Raw genomic sequence first — 18,051 nt, 5'->3', positions numbered from 1 at the left:
AGCCTCTGTCACTCTCCCTACGCCCTCACCTAGTCAGGGTTCTACATCTACTCCCTCAGCTGCCAAAAAGAGGAAAATTAGCCCGCCAGAGGGAGGGGAGGAAGACTCTCAAGAGGAGATGTGTACCTCGGAAGATCTTCCAGAGGAAGGTGAACCTAAGTCCAACCCCTGATAACTCCCAACGAGAGAGATATTACTTTCCATCAGATAGCTTGGAGGAACTCCTCATGGCAGTAAGGAGAACTATGGAGGTCGAGGAAGAAAAAGTGCCCCAAACAGTAGAGGATCAGATATTTGGGGGGTTATGTTCCAGGTAAAAATTGGTGTTCCCTATACACCAGAGTATTAGGGACTTTAGTCTTAGAGGAGTGGGAATCTCCAGAAAAGAGATTAAATAACTCTGTAGGGGTAAGGGATAGACAATGAGATGGCAGAATGCTGGTCTGAAGTCCCAAGAGTGGATATCCAAATTGCACGAGTAGCAAAAAAAAACACACTGCCCTTTGAAGATTCCCCTCAATTAAAAGACCCCTTGGAACGCAAAATGGAGGGACTACTCAGAAAATCCTGGGAGACCTCGGCAACACTATTAAGCACCAACGCAGTCTCTACGGGCGTAGCTCGATCAATGGCTCGTTGGCTAGATCAACTGGAGGAACACCTAGTTTCAGGCACCCTCAGAGAAGACATCTTGGCATCCCTACCGCTTCTACAGAAAGCTACGGGGTTTTTAGCAGACGCCTCTGCAGAATCCGTGAGAGTGGCGGCAAGAGCATCTGGGCTATCAAACTCTGTAAGAAGATCCAGGATTTCAACCATAGGGCCCAGCGACGTGGCATCAAAAATGAAGTTGTGTTTCATCACCTTTAAGGGGAAATGCATGTTCGGGCCAGCCCTAGATGATCTTCTAGAGAAGGCCTCAGACAAGAAGAAGGCCCTCCCGGAACCTAGGAATGTGAGGAAGAGGCCTTTTCGTCCTTCCCAAGAGCAGACCCCTCAATATAGGAGTAAAGGAAAAACAGGACAATGGAGCTACCCAAAAGGTAGAGGAGGCAAAAATCTTTTTCTCTCCCAAAACCAACGTCAGAACAGTCGGGGGCCGCATCTCGAATTTTCTCCCTCAGTGGAAAGAAATCTGCTCAGAACCATGGGTCCTGAGGGTTGTCGAGTTCGGAGTAAAAATAAATTTCTCCTCCTATCCTCCAGAGAGGAAAAGGTTAACACCGCTCTCCTCTCAGTCGTCAGGCCACCCTGATATCCCGACCCTGATATCCGGTCTTACAGACCTATTGTCCTCCGGGTGATATCCCTGGTTCCTACAAGAGAGATAGGCACAGGACATTATTCCAGACTCTTCCTAATAAAAAAAACAAATGGCTCACACCGAGTTATAATCAATCTAAGGCCACTGAATCAGTATATCCACTACCAACGATTCAAGATGGAATCCATCAGGTCGACGGTCCCCCTGATTAGGACAGGAACATGTCATGCCCACAATCTACCTCCAGGATGCATATTACCACATCCCCATACATCCACTTCACAGGAGGTTCCTAAGATTCGCAGTGGCTCAGGGGGGATCAAATAGTCCACTATCAATTCAATGTTCTCCCATTTGGAATTTCATCAGCCCTGCAAATATTTACAAAAGTCATGGCTTATATCAGGGGTCAGAACATTTCAATAGTACCATACCTCGACAACCTGTTATTAATCGGGCCCTCAGTACCAGTACTCCGAGAACATCTACAGTTGACCACTCAGATCCTATAGTCTCTGGGCTGGTTAGTGAACCAGAAAAAATCAGATATGGTTCCCTCCATGACAAAAACATTTCTAGGAGAACTATTGGATTCCCACAGCCAGATGTCATTCCTGCCCAAACAAAAACAGGTCATGATAAAAGCAAAAATCAATGTCCTAAAGGAGCAGAAGATTAGTATCATTAAGAGACTCCATGTCGGTCCTCGGGTCTATGACATCCTGTATTCAGATGGTGGCCTGGGCTCAGGCGCATACCCGAACATTACAGACCCACATCCTTACGAATTGGGACGGATCCCCACGGTCTCTGAACAGGAGAATCCCTATACCACCACGAGTAAGGACCTCTCTATTCTGGTGGCTGAACGGAAAAAATCTGAACAGAGGAGTACCATGGATCCAGAATCCGCTGGTAACCATAAAGGTGGATGCCAGCGAAAAGGGATAGGGAGCCATGGTCTCCCAAGAGCTATTCCAGGGTATATGGACCAAAGAGGTGAGCCAACGCTCATCAAATTTCAGAGAACTAAAAAGCCGTAGAGGAAGTCCTCAGAGCAGCAGAGCCTCTGGTCCAGAAATCTCACATTTAGATATTTTCAGACAGTATCTCAGCAAGAATATTCTCCTGGGCCGAAGAATATCTTCTATCCTTGTCGGCTCTTCATATCAAAGGTTCATTCAATATCCAGGCTGACTTCTTAAGCAGAACAAAGATTTATCCAGGAGAGTGGAGCCTAAACCCAGACGTCTTCCAGATGTTAGTCGAGAGATGGGGCTATCCAGTGGTAGATCTCTTCGCCGGACACCAGAACGCGAAAGTACCTCTATTTTCCCTGGATCCAAACGGCCCTTGCCTGGACGTGGATGCATTCGCTTACAAATGGGAATTCAAAGTAGCGTATGCCTTTCCCCCACTACCTATCCTTTCAAAAACCTTACAGAAGATAAGGACCGAAGGGACCAGAGTAATCCTAGTGGCCCCTCACTGACCAAAAAGAAGTTGGTTCGGAATGTTAACCAGTCTGAATGTGGAGAGCCCTCTAATCCTTCCTCCCATCAAGGATCTCCTTCTCCAGGGACCGATTCACCATCCGGATCCCGAGAGACTACACCTAACTGCCTGGCTTCTGAATTCCTGATATTAAAAACAAGAGGCCTCTCAGAGAAAGTCATCAAAACTCTCCAGGAGAGCAGGAAACCTGTAACGAAGACCATTTAGCATAAGATCTTGAAAACCTTCTTAAGGTGGTGTGCACCCACTCGCCCAGATCCTCATAGGGCTGATGTGGCTCAGATTCTAGACTTTTTACAAGAAGGTCTGGAGAAAGGTCTCAGACCTAGTACTCTTAAGGTCCAGGTAGCGGTGTTAAGTTCATACTTCGATCAAAGACTAGCGGAACATCCGTGGGTGAGAAGATTTATGACAGCAGCCACCCGCATCCACCCTAGATTAACAGACCTGGTTCCCCCTGGGACCTTAACATTGTTCTGAAACCCTTCACCAATTGAGCCCTTATAAACCATAAGACTGGACAGGCTGACCTGGAAAGCTGCTTTCCTGGTGGCAATAACCACAGCCAGAAGAGTGTGTGAACTACAGGCCCTTTCGGTCAACGAACCCTACCTGAGAATCCTGGAAGATCATCTAATTCTCCAACTTGACCCTTCATTTCTACCTAAGGTGGTCTCAAATTTCCACAGATCTCAGGAGATAATCCTTCCATCTTTTTGTGACAACCCAAAAGACAAAAAAAGAGATCGAATGTCCAGAGTGTGGAATTACGAGAATAGTAGTGCACTATCTTCAGGAAACAGAAGAAGGAAGGAAAGACAAGAACCTATTTGTCCATACGCAAGGTCCAAACAGAGGAAAGAAAGCTGCAAAATCCACAATGGCCAACTGGATTAAGAGGGCAATTACGGAGGCTTACCAGATCCAGGATCTACCTCCTCCAGCAAAGCTCAAGGCCCATTCTACATATCTGTCTCCTGGGCTGAAAAAGCCAGCGCATCCATCGAACAGATTTGCAGAGCTGCCACATGGTCCTCAATTCATACTTTCTCCAAACACTACAGACTAGACCTAATGTCTGTTGGAGATTTAGCCTTCGGAAGGAAGGTCCTTCAGGCTATTGTCCCTCCCTAGTATATCTTTGGTATACCTCCTCTATGCTGTCGTGGGGGGTTATTGGAGAAAATAGAATTAGACTTACCGGTAATTCGGTTTCTAATAACCCACCATGACAGCACGGGTAATTCCCTCCCCCTCGCTTATTGTTTCTACGACAGCTTGATCAGTAGAAATAAAAATTAATTTGAAGCATCTATATACTCTTGTGGTCCTTTGTAATAACACTGGAGGGAGGATGTGGGAGGGGCTATTTAAACCTCTTTGTATTTCCTGTCCCTATTAGGGTGGGGTTACAGTCTCCTGTGTGTGCTGTCGTGGTGGGTTATTAGAAACCGAATTACCAGTAAGTCTAATTCTAATTTTCTCAGTCTCCTCACCTGTGCAGCAATTCTCTCATGCGAGAGGATCGGAGCACAATGGCATGATACTCAGCTCTCACTTGCAGCTGTGTTTGAGCCAAGTGTCATTAGCATATTGCATCCGATGCTCTCATGACCCTGGCCCCTTAAACTCATGTTAAATAGTAGTTGTTACAAAGCAGCCATCAGTTATAATGCTTTTCCTCTACCCATATAAAGTTTGGTTGTTCTTGTAGGATTTATTTATTTTTTTTAACAACAAAAGTGCGGCTTAAACACCGCAATGAGATCCCTTTGCTGTGTTTATTAGTCAAGAGAAGGCGACAAAAAAACCCTCAAAGGCATTAGATATAACATGGAACCCTGTGAAGATGGTCATCAAGAAGTGGCTTAAACTTGGCACAGCAGTGACATCTAGAACATTACAAAACAGAGCTGCAGGAATTTATGTAAAGTACTGGTTGTGTACAATCTCCCCTATTCATCATATGTCTGGCCTATGGGGTAGGGTAGCAAGATAAAATCCATTTCTTACAAAGAAAAACATCCAAACCTGACTTGTACCAAAACCTACATCGTCTGACAAAAGCATATGGGAAAACTTGTTCTGGTATGATGAGACCAAAATTTCTTTTTGGTCATTAATTCCAAAAGGTATGTGTGGCACAATGCCAACACTACGCATCACCAAAAGAACATACCCATAGTAAAGCCTGGTGGAGGCAGTCTTATGCTTTTGGTGGAGTCCAATGGACTGACTTCAACTCCTAAAATAAATAATAAATTGGTACAGTAGTTCAATGCAGTATGTGCTGTAAATGTTTTCATGCGGATTTAGGAAAGTTATGAAGTATCCTATAAATGTCTGTTCTGTTCCTGATCGAAGTATCTCGGCTTTTAGTTGAGATGAATTTGTGCTGCACTTTGTGTACATGATCAGGAGTGAGGACGTATTGAGGAGTCGGAGGTTTGGCTTACCGACTTCAGAGCTTTGCTGAACAAGTTTCACTTTATAATTACACCATGAATGTTATAATGTGATGCACTGGAAAGCGGGGAAAAAATTCCAAGTGTGAAATTGCAAAAAAAATGTATGTATTTTTTTTATTTACCTTGTTAACTATATGGTAAAACTGACTTGACAATATGATTCTCCAGGTCAGTACGAGTACGCAGATACCAAACATGTATAGTGGGGTTTTCTTTTTAAGTGAAGGAAAAAAAAATCTGAATTATTTATTTTTTTTACAAAAATTGTTTTACTTATGTTGCCATTTTTCCCAAACCCATTTTCATTTTTCGGGATATGGGGCTTTGTGAGGGCTTATATTTTTTGTGCCCTGAGATGCCATTTTTATTGATAACATTTTGGGGTAGATACAATGGTTTGACTGCTTTTTTTTTTTTTTTTTTTTTTTTTTTTTTTTTTGGCAGTTTTTTTTTTATTTTTCTCTCTTGTTATGCCGCTTACCAATCGGATTAATTTATTATATATTTTGATCAAACCTTTGCGAACTCGACGATGCCAAATTTGTATGTAATGTGTAAGATTTTATATTGTAATCTATATATACATGTACAGTCATGTATACCCCTTTTTTGTCTCTATGTACACGATTTTCATTCATAAACTTGATATATCCTGTTTCATTACATTGTTGTAATGTGTCATCCATTTTTGGTATGTAAGATAGGGAAAGGGGAAAGTAGGAAAAGTGTGGATATAAAGAAATATAAAATGCATAAACTTTATTGATTAAGATCCTATAGATGTAAAATTGCTCATGCATCTATAGATGCATATAAGGTAACCACCTACTGATAGAAAAAGTGGTACCCACTAATAGATCTGGCTGGACGTAGTGTAGGGCAAATTATGGGACACCTCAGTCAAGTCCCTCTAATGTAGGACCGAGGTTGTGTGTATATCTATATCTATATCTATATCTATCTTGCAAAAATCCAGTTGTTTTAAGTATTGTAACAGTGGGAGGTATCAGACATCAGCACTCACTCTCTGCTCAATCACACAATTGCACAGTATATGTATTTACACTGCTTATTAATGAGCCCGCACTGTTCAAAATCATTAGATGCATGAGCAATTTTACATCTATAGGATCTTAATTAATCAATAAAGTTTATGCATTTTATATTTCTTTATATCCACACTTTTCCTACTTTCCCCTTTCCCTATCTTACATGACTATTTTGGTGGTGTACACCTGTGGATATAGATCTGATGAGAATAGACCATTCTTTTGTTCCATTTTTGGTATACCTGTTCTTGGACACACAAAGAATTTTTTTTGCTTTGTGCTCAACATATACAGTCATGACTGAAAGTATTGGCACCTTTTTGAAATTGTTCCAGAAAATGAAGTATTTCTCCCAATTCCAAGGGTGCAAACACTTTCAACCATGACTGTGTGTGTGTGTGTGTGTGTGTGTGTGTGTGTGTGTGTGTGTGTGTGTGTGTGTGTGGCATTGCTCCATCCGCGACTGTTTAAAGGCAAGATTGGTGATTTTATCAGCCATAATGTGCGGGTAAAGATGTGGGCTCAGCATGCAAAGGGACATGGCCTTTCACCAGTACATCAAAGGTCGTGAAGGGGTTAAGGCATGCGGTCTGTGAGATTTGGGATGATTGCCCAACTGTCCCTTCGCTGCCCGCAGTATAACCAGCGTGCATAGTGCTGGCTCCTAAGCGACGCTATTGTTTGTTGTAGCGTGCTACTACTGAAGGATTGCGGATGAATGGCTGACTGTCCCTGCACGATCTGCACATGGCGATATGAGACAATAACTATGTCCCAACGCGTGCCTCGTCGGCTAATCTGACTTCTAGGGGCCATGAATTGTTACCCCTTCACAACATCTGCTGTACGTGTACTGCGCTTTTTGGAAGTGCATTCACACAAACCGTTGTACATGTACAGCACCACGCGTACCGGTCACCCTGCTAAATCGCGTGGTGACAGACAAGATGGCTGGTGTCTCTTGACTGTTTTAAGGGCATAAAAATGAAAAGTTTGAATTTTTGCTAAATTTCTGATATTTTCACAAATGGACACACACAAAATATCGACCTAAATTTACCATTACCATAACTTTAAAATTTGCCTTGGTCAGGGAGGTGAAAATGGGCTTTGGGGTGAAAGGGTTAAACTTAATTAAAAGTATAACTTTATTATCTATTATCTCTCCTATATTCACACTCTCACTTCTGCACCCCCACCTTCCCTCTGTATCATCTAAGTTTGAGTAGGCAATTCCTGATATGCCATGCTGATACACTACTACCCAAAAAATACTGCTGTCATAAATTCAGAGTACTTCAACAAAGTATTTTTGTCCCCTTAGCGCCACATGACGTGTATAGTACGTCATGAGAAGGTGTCAGTTTATACATCATTATGTACTATACCCGCTGTGTGCTGATAGCGGTCACTGACTGGCATGGCTAGAGATAAGGGGACCCATTTCTGTTGCGATCAGTCAGTCAATGTGACTGACCGATCACAGCATGTGATCGCTGGGAAGTGCTAAAATATCAGCACTTCCCTGCACGATTACTGCCGTGCGCTCTGCTCAGCTGACAGCCGAGCTCCTGCTGTAACCTGCACCGTCCCTGGCTGATTAACCCTCCACATGCCGCAATCGATAGCGATCACATCATTTGGATGATTGAGAGCGTGATGGGTCTCCCTCTCGCACCCCTGCAACAAAATCACGGGGAGGTCAAACAATGACCATCTGGTGTGTCAGGTATGGTGGCATGTGGGATTTTTCAAGACCACTTTGCTAACTGCTTATTCACACAGTACATCTATGGGGACTTTCTTCTTATTTCTTGTAACCAAAATTGCAGTTAGATCCAAAAAAGTGGAGTAAGAGATTATTTTTCTAAAATCTTTAGTGCAGCACACAAGTAGAATGTAAAATTGCACTGTAAGCAAGTAACAAGAGGAAATATTTTGCCTTTCTCCTATGTCCCAGCTGAGGTCTATTGGAAACCAGAATGTATGTTAGTGTAGTTTTCCATTGATAAGCTAGTGAGTTTACAGCCGTGGAAGACACTGTACTGACCTCTTTCTTTCTCTCCTCGATCCAACATAAAGGTCCGCTTTTTGTCTGACCTTGTGAACTGCCATGTCATCGCAGCCCCCTCTATGGTAGCAATGTTTGAAGCTTTTGTTGGGGTTACCCAGGAAGAAGATGTACCTCAGGTAAGTGTGAGGCAGTGTATGAAATGACTAAAGTAGGCCAGTCCTAATGTGGTGGTATAGTGCCATTCGATTTGCAGGATGCGGTCAGTTGTCTGTGGTGGCTGGGATGGAGCCCTGAGAACTGACCCATACCTGATGTCATCCGTGGTTTTTCTTTTGGTTAGCTGACCTGGAGCAATGTCACACATGCGTCCCGCCACAATGAGGACATTGCGCCAGGCTAGTTAATAAAACGAAGAACCGTGGATGCTGTCAAGCGGCAGTTCTCAGGGCTCCTGTCCAGCCTTCACAGATCACTGACGTGCCAGGTCTTGCGAAACGATTCGTAGCAACTTCAGTTGTGTGAGTAACTCGTATATATAAAAAGGCACAATATTTCCCACCAGGTTCGCTCTGATTGGTATGTGTTTGCGGTTCTTGCTTCCTTGCCTTGGGTTGGCAAAGAATTATATGAGAAGAAGGATGTGGAGATGGACCGTATCTTCTCACAAATTGAAAACTACCTTAAGTAAGTATTAACCGTCTGTTTATTTTATAGTTTTGTAGACAACTTCTTCTAAATCAACATGCAAATATAGAGCACTGAGCCTGTAATTCCATAACACTGTTTATGCTGGAAATGCATTCTATTTTATTAAGTGTAAATCTGATAACTTCTTTCCCTTTAGGCAACGTCAGAAAATCCATTTGCCTATGTTACAAGTATGGTCAGCAGATAAGCCTCACCCACAAGAGGAGGTAAAGTACCTCCCTTTTTTTTCTTTTTTTTCTTTTGAATATGGCATCAGTTGTCCAAGACTATACATTTTAAATTTTTCTTCTTTTAGTACCTGGATTGTCTATGGGCTCAGATTCAAAAGTTGAAGAAGGATCGCTGGCAGGAGAGACACATACTGCGCCCCTACCTTGCTTTTGATAGTATACTGTGTGAAGCCTTGCAACATAATTTGCCACCATTTACACCACCACCTCACACAAAGGATTCTGTCTATCCCATGCCAAGGGTCATTTTTAGGATGTTTGACTACACAGATGCCCCAGAGGTATTTATTTATTTTCTTAATCTTGAACAACATTGTATTAAATAAAAATACAATTAGTGATGAGCGAGAGTGAATCATTACTCGGAGTATTTGCGGCGTGCTCGGCATCGATGAAAGTGTTAGCCGTGGCTGCATGTGTCGCATGTATCACATCTGTTATACACCTGTGACACATGCAGGGACTGTCTGCCTGTTTGTTGGGCAATCCCTACATGTGTCACAGGTGTATAACAGATGTGACACATGCAGCCGCGGCGACATTTTCATCGATGCCGAGCACGCCGCAAAAACTCAGCAAGCTCCCGAGCGTGCTCGCCGAAAGGATAACAATTCATACTCTCTCCACTAGTGATAAAAATTCAATGATATAATGAAATACAATGAGATGTACGTTCATTTATAAGTAAAAAGGTGGACACATAATCATAGTGCCTTAAAGTATTCAAACCTCGTGAACTTTTCAACTTTTTTTTTCACATTACACCAACAAATTTAAATATTTTTTATTTGGATGTATGTGCTATAACAGCACAAAGTAGCAAGTACTTGGGAAGTGTAATGGAAATTTATGCATGGTTTTCTAAATATTTGAAAATTGTGACGTACATTTGTATTCAGCACCCCTTAGTCAATACTTTGTCGGACCACCTTTCACTGCAAGTCTTTTGGGTTATGTTCTCTATCAGCTTTGCACATCTAGAGGCTGAAAATGTTTTCCTTTTCTTTGCAAACTAGCTCTAGCTCAGTGAGATTAGATGGAAAGCGTCTGTGAACAGCAATTTTCAAGTCAGATTCTCGATGGGATTTAGGTCTGGACTGTGACTGAATCATTCACGCACATGAAAATACTTTGATATAGACCATCCCACTGTAATTCTGGCAGTATGCTTAGGGTCGTTGTCCTGCTGGAAGGTGAACCTACGCCCCAGTCTCACGTCTTTTGCCGCCTCTAACAGGTTTTCTTCCAGGATTGCCCTGTATTTAGCTCCATCCATTTTACCATCAACTCTGACCAACGTCCCTGTCCCTGCTGAAAAAAAGCATCCCCACAGTATGATGCTGCCACCACCATGTTTGACGGTGGGGATGGTGTTTTCAGCGTGACTTGCAGTGTTAAGTTTTCCGCCACACAGAGCGTTTTGTATTTAGGCGAGAAAGTTCTACTTTTGGTCTCATCTGACCAGAGCACCATCTTCAACATGCTAGCGATGTCCCTTAGCAAAAAGTCATGTAGCTGCAAACGGGAATTCTTATGGCTTGCTTTCAAAAATGGCTTTCTTCTTGCCACTCTTCCATAAAGACCAGATTATTAGAGTATACAACTAATAGTTCTCCTGTGGACAGATTCTCCCACCTGAACTGTGGACCTCTGCAGCTCCTCCAGAGTGACCATGGGCCTCTTGGCTGCTTCTCTAATTAGTGCTCTCCTTGTTTAGGTGGATGGCAATGTCTTGGTAGGTTTGCCATACTTCTTCCATATTTGGATGCTGGATTGAACAGTACTCCTTGAGATATTCTGTGATTATCTTTCTTTACTCTTCTCCACAACTTTATCCCTGACCTGTCTTGTGTGTTCCTTGGTTTTCATGGTGCTGTCTGATCCCTAATGTTTTCAAGTCTCTGAGGCCTTCACAGAACAGCTGTAGTTATACTGAGAATATATTGCACGTCGGTAGACCATTTACTAATTATGTGACTCCTAGAGGCAATTGGTCACTCAGGATTTTATTTGGGAGTATCAGACTACAAGGGGCTGAATACAAATTCATGTCACAATTTTCAGATTTATATTTTTAATAGAATTAGAAAACCATGTATCCATTCTTTTATCCTTCACAAATACTTGCTGCTTTGTTTTTAATGTTACACTCACAAACTTAAACTATTTTATTGGGATTTTATGTGATCTATACCAACACAATGTGGAAATATTCACCAGTATGAATACTTCTTTTTCAGAGCTCTGTATTGCATTGACTGACAACAAATACTGCAGCACAGCAAGTCCATTACATTATAATAAGTGAAATTTGCCTCATTGTACATAATTATTTAGCCAGGGTTTAGATCATCTCTTGCCATGGGGGGGCACAACAGACTGATTTAGCTCAGGGTCTGCACTCAGTTTCCTTTTCTTGCACATAAGCAGGACCCCCTGTGTGGCACCATAGTGTCTCTTCTGATCTCTATAATCTAGGTTAGATGACAGTTGATGCAGTGAGTGGCTCTGCTGTAATTACTGCTTTTTAGCTGACCTTTCCTGAGACGATGAATTGTGTTCTCAGGATCTTTCAGGTTCCCAGTGGACTTATCCCCATTAATCAGAAAGGATCACTTAGCCAGTGTAAATGTGATAACTTTTAATGCAAGAAAAGGCAAAGATTATCTTTCTAATTCCACCAGTCCTCTGGATGCCACTTGGGGTGGTCGTTTATAAACAATGCATTTTGAGCGCTGTATAATCACCCGTGCGTATAGGCTGCCATGGTTCTTGGCAGTGGGAGTTCTGTTTAAGCCGGATGATGAACCGCCGAGAACCATGATCTTTAGTGCTGCACAAAAGATCATGTCATCCGATGAACAAGCATTGTGAAATTAGCGGTTTAATGTTTTTCCACGATTAACTTGCAGTGTCAATGACCCTTTAGGCAATGTTTCCACAATGAGTTTTTGATGTTGCAGTCTTTCTGCGCCTAAGTAAAATAGGTTACTTGCATTTTTTTCCTTGTGTTTTTGAGTAGGTTGGTTTCCATGCATTTTCGATGTCACATTTTTTTGTCTTTTTAGTATGTCATGTTGTAATTTAATTGTGCCTTGTTTTTGATACTTCTTAGCATTTGGCTTTGACAAAACATTGACAGTGATGTGCAGATAACAACATGCATTTGATTAGTTTCCGTTGCGGAAACTCGCTAAACGTTTACGTGTTTTTTAACGCGGATTTCCCACATCTAATGCAACTCTATGGGGAAATTCCACAAAAAACTGTGTACCCGCAAGAGAAATTGTCATGTTGTGGATATGAAACACACACACCGCAGGTCAGTTTACACTGAGTAAAAAAGCACAGTGGGCATGAGCTTTCTATAAATCCCATCCACTCTGCTGGAACTGTACAGCACTGTTTTTGACTGTGAAAATACGCTGTCAAAACTCACTAAAAGCTCATAGTGGGTTCACAGCCTTAATGTCTTTAGTTTCCATTGGCTTCCCCTAGTGGTGTGTGCAATCTGATAAGTTTGGCATGTGTAGGAACTAGCACTACTGGCTTAGTATCAGCCCCCAATGTTGGCAGCCGTCACCCAATTAGGATTTTACAAGTGCACTAGGTAATAAATGTCTAGGGCAGTGGTTTTCTCTAAAATCCTATCAATGCATGTAAATTTATATTGTTTTTGCTGTTTTAGGGTCCAGTAATGCCTGGAACTCATTCTGTAGAGCGATTTGTTATTGAAGAAAATCTGCACTGCATCATTAAATCACACTGGAGAGAGAGGAAAACCTGGTAACGGATGCATGAAGTATTTTTTTAAATACCATTTTTGATGTTTGTATACAGAAAAATTACACAAGCCATTATTTTTCTCAGTTTTAAATATGTCATGGATTTTCAAAAGTTCATTTCACCCGATGAACAAGTGCTTGTTAATCAGATGATTGGTAGCCTGTTTGCATTAAGACCACATTCACACGTGTAACGGTACGGACTATGATTCCCAGACCTGTCGCGAGTCTTTAGACCTGACCTTGACAGGCTCCTATATGCCTATGAGACTGTCAAGATGGGGTCAGGAGACTCGCAGCCAGTCCGTGAATCATGGTCCATCCTCAGACCATGACACAGATGTGTGAATGCGGCATGAATGATTACAGACACTTGCTTGTGATAATTCTTTTCTGTCTAAATGCACTTTTAGCCATAGGATTTGCAATCAGATGTCCAATAGTTTTGTCTTGGCATGGTTTACTTTATATTCGTGCAAAATGTTCAGATAAAGTAGAGAAAGGGTTAAAGCAAAATCTTCCCTAGAGACAGTGCGAAAGTGTGTGTTTTAATACTGGACAGTGTCAGTAGGATTTATTGTAGCAATAGTATGCCCAGTTGTCTGATTATTTGGAGTAGCTCTCCTTACTCTTACGTGCAGCCTGATGCTAAGTTGAAGACGGTGGGGCAGAGTTACTAAGCAATATGTGCCACACTTCTTTACAGAAAGATCAAACTAGTGCTCATGTGGTAGACCAGACTTATGCCTCATGTAAATGGTTAGACAAATATTTTGCTGCAATTTTTGTTTAAAGTAAGCCAATGTCCAACAAGAAAATCAAGATGCCCCAAAGCTATCACGCAACGTGTGCTGCCATTTCTTGCCCACTTAGTCAGTTCTGAACCTTTTTACTGACTGCCAAATGTTTTTTTTCACAGACCTTAGGGATAAGGGAACAGGGTATATTGAAGGGCAAAAAGGCAGTTTGTGTGGGCTGTATCCTATAGCGACATGATGTGCCAGGAAAGAAAATAATAAAGGAAGATGAGGTGGGCTCTAACTAGCACCTGGACATGTAGTCTGCAAAGACTATTTCCTCTTCCTACCAACCTAAATAGAGGCTAGAAAAAGTTGTGGTCACATTGCTTTTACAGTAGGCTCAGTAGACATGAACACAGGATGACGGGTGTAGTGACCTTCTGTTCTTTGTTGCTGCCTTTCTAACAAGATTGTTTCCTTTTTTTCACTTTAGTGCTGCCCAGCTTCTTAGCTACCCAGGGAAAAACAAGATTCCCTTGAACTATCATATTGTTGAGGTATGTCTTTTGAAAGTATTTCAAAGTACCAGAGGCAGCATGAATCAGACATTTGTCGCATTATTGCTTCCTTGCATGTCTTAGGCGTCACTCCGATGTCTGTGTCACACGTACATGTTGTATCATTTTTTTTATCACGGATACAACACGTACCCATTATAATCTATCTTTTTCTTCACATGTCCGTGCTTTTCTGGCAGCACTGATGACAAGAGCCAATATAAGCCTATGGGTCTTTGAAAAACATGTACAACACCCGGATGGCATGCATGTGCCATTTGTGTATAGGAGAAGCTTTGAAATTTCTTTTATCTGTGAAAAACCGCTGACACACTGATAACATACTGATTCACAACGCTGACATTTTTTTACATAAGTGTTTAAATACCGATGTGTGAATGAGGCGTTCCTCTGGGCGTTTCACAGACACGCGTGGAGAGAACGGTCAGTCATGGGGTGCTGGGCAGGGAGAGGCTTCTCAAATGTCTAGACCAAGGTAGCATGTACTCCGTTTGGCTCTTCAAAGCACTGCTTTTCTGAAATGCAGCATCATTTCCGAGTCGGAACATACAAGACTGCGATAACACAGCCAGTGCCTAATTCTTGCTGCCTGCAGTTTTGACAGGATCCCTTTTAAAGCAATCAGTATTTTGTACATTTGCTAATGATCTAATTATTTTCCATTGTTATTTACACATTACTTTTTTATTTTACGCTCTAGGTCATCTTTGGGGAATTATTTCAGATTCCAGTTCCACCACACATCGAGGTCATGTACACAACATTGTTAATTGAACTCTGCAAGCTTCAACCAGGATCATTGCCACAAGTGGTATCCTTTTGAAGAGTAATTAGTTTATTAGCTAGGAAGTGCCTAATTGACGGGGAACTAGTACAACATTTTTCCCACATTTCCCCTAATCTCAAGATGCCAAAAGTGTTACAAAACCACAGTGGAACTGAGATGGGAGGTTTTCACATCAGCCACTGTCTAAAAGAACCCTATATTTGTTTAGGGTTTTTTATGTTCCTGTTTTTATTGTATCTACTTCTGGTTCATATCTTACCCACTATCACATTCTCGGTATTTATTTGGCAGCTGTGTGTCGACCACCATCTTTTTCTTCTGGTTTCTGCTGTGGGTTATTTATTTTTTTTTCATATAATGTGCCATGAATGTGTTCCATGTAGTTTTCGTCATAGACATGCACACTATTGTGTATATGGTATTGCCCTTCCCCTCTGGCTTTATCTACTTTTAAATCCTTAATGACTAAACCAGCTTGCCCAAGCTACTGAAATGCTGTACACTCGATTGGATACAATGAATGTAAATTGTATTGACAGGTAATTCACTCTGTAGTCCATTGCAGTGTTGGCTTTTTCTGCATAATATCTGTGGCTGAACATGGTTTAATTGGTAACAATAATGCCGTCTGAGACATCCATCTTTTTATTGGGGAAAAAAAATCTTTATTGTAAATTGATAGTAATATCATTAAAAGTAAGTGAACTGTGTTCAGATAACCCAAATGTCATCACCATCGATAATAAGGTTGTCATAGATTCACGCTCTCTGGCAGCTGCTTGGAACAATAAGGCACAGGGCTTTTATCTCAAAACAGAATGTTGATTTCCACTGGTTGCACCAAAAACAAAACTAGTGCAAGCAGTTCCCTTCATATGTAACATGCATAGTGAAAGGAAGTCCACCTGTGTGCAATCTAGGTGTCACATGGTCTGTCAGTATATACACACCTTTACTGAAAGGCCACAGAGGCTGCAACACCATTAAGCAAGAGGCACCACTGACCAAACAACACCATGAAGACCAAGGAGATCTCCAAACAAGTCAGGGATGGGTTCTTTAAAAAAAAAAAAAAAAAATTATATATATCCCAATGTCTGTTGATCCCCCGGTGCGTCATCAAATCCATTATCTTCAAATAGAAAGAGCATGGTGCCACAACAAAACAAACCTGCCAAGAGAGGGTCGCCCACTAAAACTCTCAGCCCAGGCAAGGAGGGCATTAATCAGAGAGGCAGCACAGAGGCCAAAGGTAACCCTGAAGGAACTGCAGATTTCCCAAGCAGAGACTGGAGTATCTGTCCATACGACCACAATAAGCCATACACTCCATAGAGGTGGCCTTTATGGAAGAGTGGGCAGAACAAAGCCTTTACTTACACAAATTATAAGGCTAGTTTTCAGTTTGTCAAAAGATGTGGGAGAATCCCCAAATATATGGAGGAAGTGATGTGGGCAGATGAGACCAAAATTGAACTTTTTGGGCACCAAGGTAAACGCTATGGCACCAAACTTACCCCACTCTTCACCCTAAGAACAACATCCCCACAGTGAAAAATGGTGGTGGCAGCATCATGCTGTGAGGATGTTTTTCAGCAGCGGGGACAGAGAAAATGGTCCGTGTCAAGGGGTAGATGGATGGTGCGAAATACAGGGATATTCTTGAGCAAAACCTGCTTCAGTCTGTCAGTGATTTGAGACTGGGATGGAGGTTCACCTTCCAATGAGACAATGACCCAAAGCAAACGACTAAAGCAACACTCGAGTGGTTTTAAGGGGAAACGTGTAAATGTTTTGGCGTGGCCTAGTCAAAGCCCATACCTTAATCCAATTGAGAATCTGTGGTCCGACTTGAACATTGTTGTTCACCAGAGGAAACCATCTAACTTTAAGGAGCTGGAGCAGTTTTGCCTTGATGAATGGGCAAAAATCCCCCAGTGGAAGATATGGCAAGCTCATAGAGACTTATCCAAAGCGACTTGCAGCTGTAATTGCCACAAAAGAAGGCTCTAGAAAGTACTGACTTTAGGGGGGTGAATACTTATGCACACTGAAGTTTTCAGTTATTTTGTTTGCTTCACAATAAAAAGAAAACCAAATGTTCAGTTATAGGCATGTTCTTTACTTGAACTGATGCAAACCCTAAAACAGTGAAATTCCAGGTTGTGAGGTAGCAAAACACAAAAAATGCCAGAGGGGTGAATGCTTTCACAAGCCACGATCTCCTACCCAAGACTTTACCTTCTGCTTTCCTACAAAGGGTTGTCCACTCCATAGACCAGGGTTACATGACCGTAGATTCTCTCCGAGAGAATCTGGTCTCAAAGCACACTCCGATCAAACTTTGATTTGAGTTTGCTCAGAATATCAGCATAGCGTGATCGGATTCTCTTAGATGAGAGAAATGTACCACAGTGTGAGGAGCAGATGGAGCACAACATTTCTTCATCTTCTCCATTGTGTGAGTTTGCAGAAATCTGACTCCGATGTCATCTGAGAGCAGTTTGATGTTTTCTACACACCCATAGACTTCAATGAGTGAGTCTCTTAAGATTTCAGAGTGAAATTGCAGCATACTGTGGTTTTTGGTTTTTTCTCACAGACAGATTCTGTCTGAAAAGGAAAAAAAAAAAATCTGTCATCAGCACTGCTCCATTGAATAACATTGGTCCGAGTGCTATCTGATAGTACTTATCCAATTTATATGCTAGTGTAACCCTGCCCTAGGATAAGTCCTCAATATCCATAGGCGGGGGTGTGCCATACCCCCCACCTGTGCCAGTCAGCTGTTTCTGGTGCGGCTGGATGTTATCAGCTGTGGAACAGCACAACTGTATAGTGGTCTCAGTGGGGTACTGCAGATCATTAATTAGAATAGGGGCAGATGTGCAGTAGCTGCTCCTACTATACAGT

At 42.0% G+C, this 18,051-nt stretch overlaps 1 protein-coding gene across 1 annotated transcript in view; it reads left to right on the top strand.

Moving 5' to 3' along the window:
* NCBP1 (nuclear cap binding protein subunit 1) overlaps positions 1 to 18,051 on the top strand; it is a 49,856-nt gene that overhangs the window by 12,252 nt on the left and 19,553 nt on the right. Inside the window, exons 5-12 of the mRNA XM_073664440.1 lie at positions 8,379 to 8,486; positions 8,873 to 8,994; positions 9,155 to 9,224; positions 9,314 to 9,529; positions 12,937 to 13,034; positions 14,267 to 14,330; positions 15,052 to 15,162; positions 15,613 to 15,677. Of these exons, the coding sequence (XP_073520541.1) occupies positions 8,379 to 8,486; positions 8,873 to 8,994; positions 9,155 to 9,224; positions 9,314 to 9,529; positions 12,937 to 13,034; positions 14,267 to 14,330; positions 15,052 to 15,162; positions 15,613 to 15,677 (854 nt within the window). The remainder of the gene's footprint in view (positions 1 to 8,378; positions 8,487 to 8,872; positions 8,995 to 9,154; positions 9,225 to 9,313; positions 9,530 to 12,936; positions 13,035 to 14,266; positions 14,331 to 15,051; positions 15,163 to 15,612; positions 15,678 to 18,051) is intronic.

Source organism: Phyllobates terribilis, unplaced genomic scaffold, assembly GCF_046119375.1.
Source record: "Phyllobates terribilis strain yellow unplaced genomic scaffold, ASM4611937v1 Scaffold_1__5_contigs__length_1240528914, whole genome shotgun sequence".
NCBI lineage: Eukaryota > Metazoa > Chordata > Amphibia > Anura > Dendrobatidae > Phyllobates > Phyllobates terribilis.
This window is presented reverse-complemented; position numbering and strand designations above follow the sequence as displayed.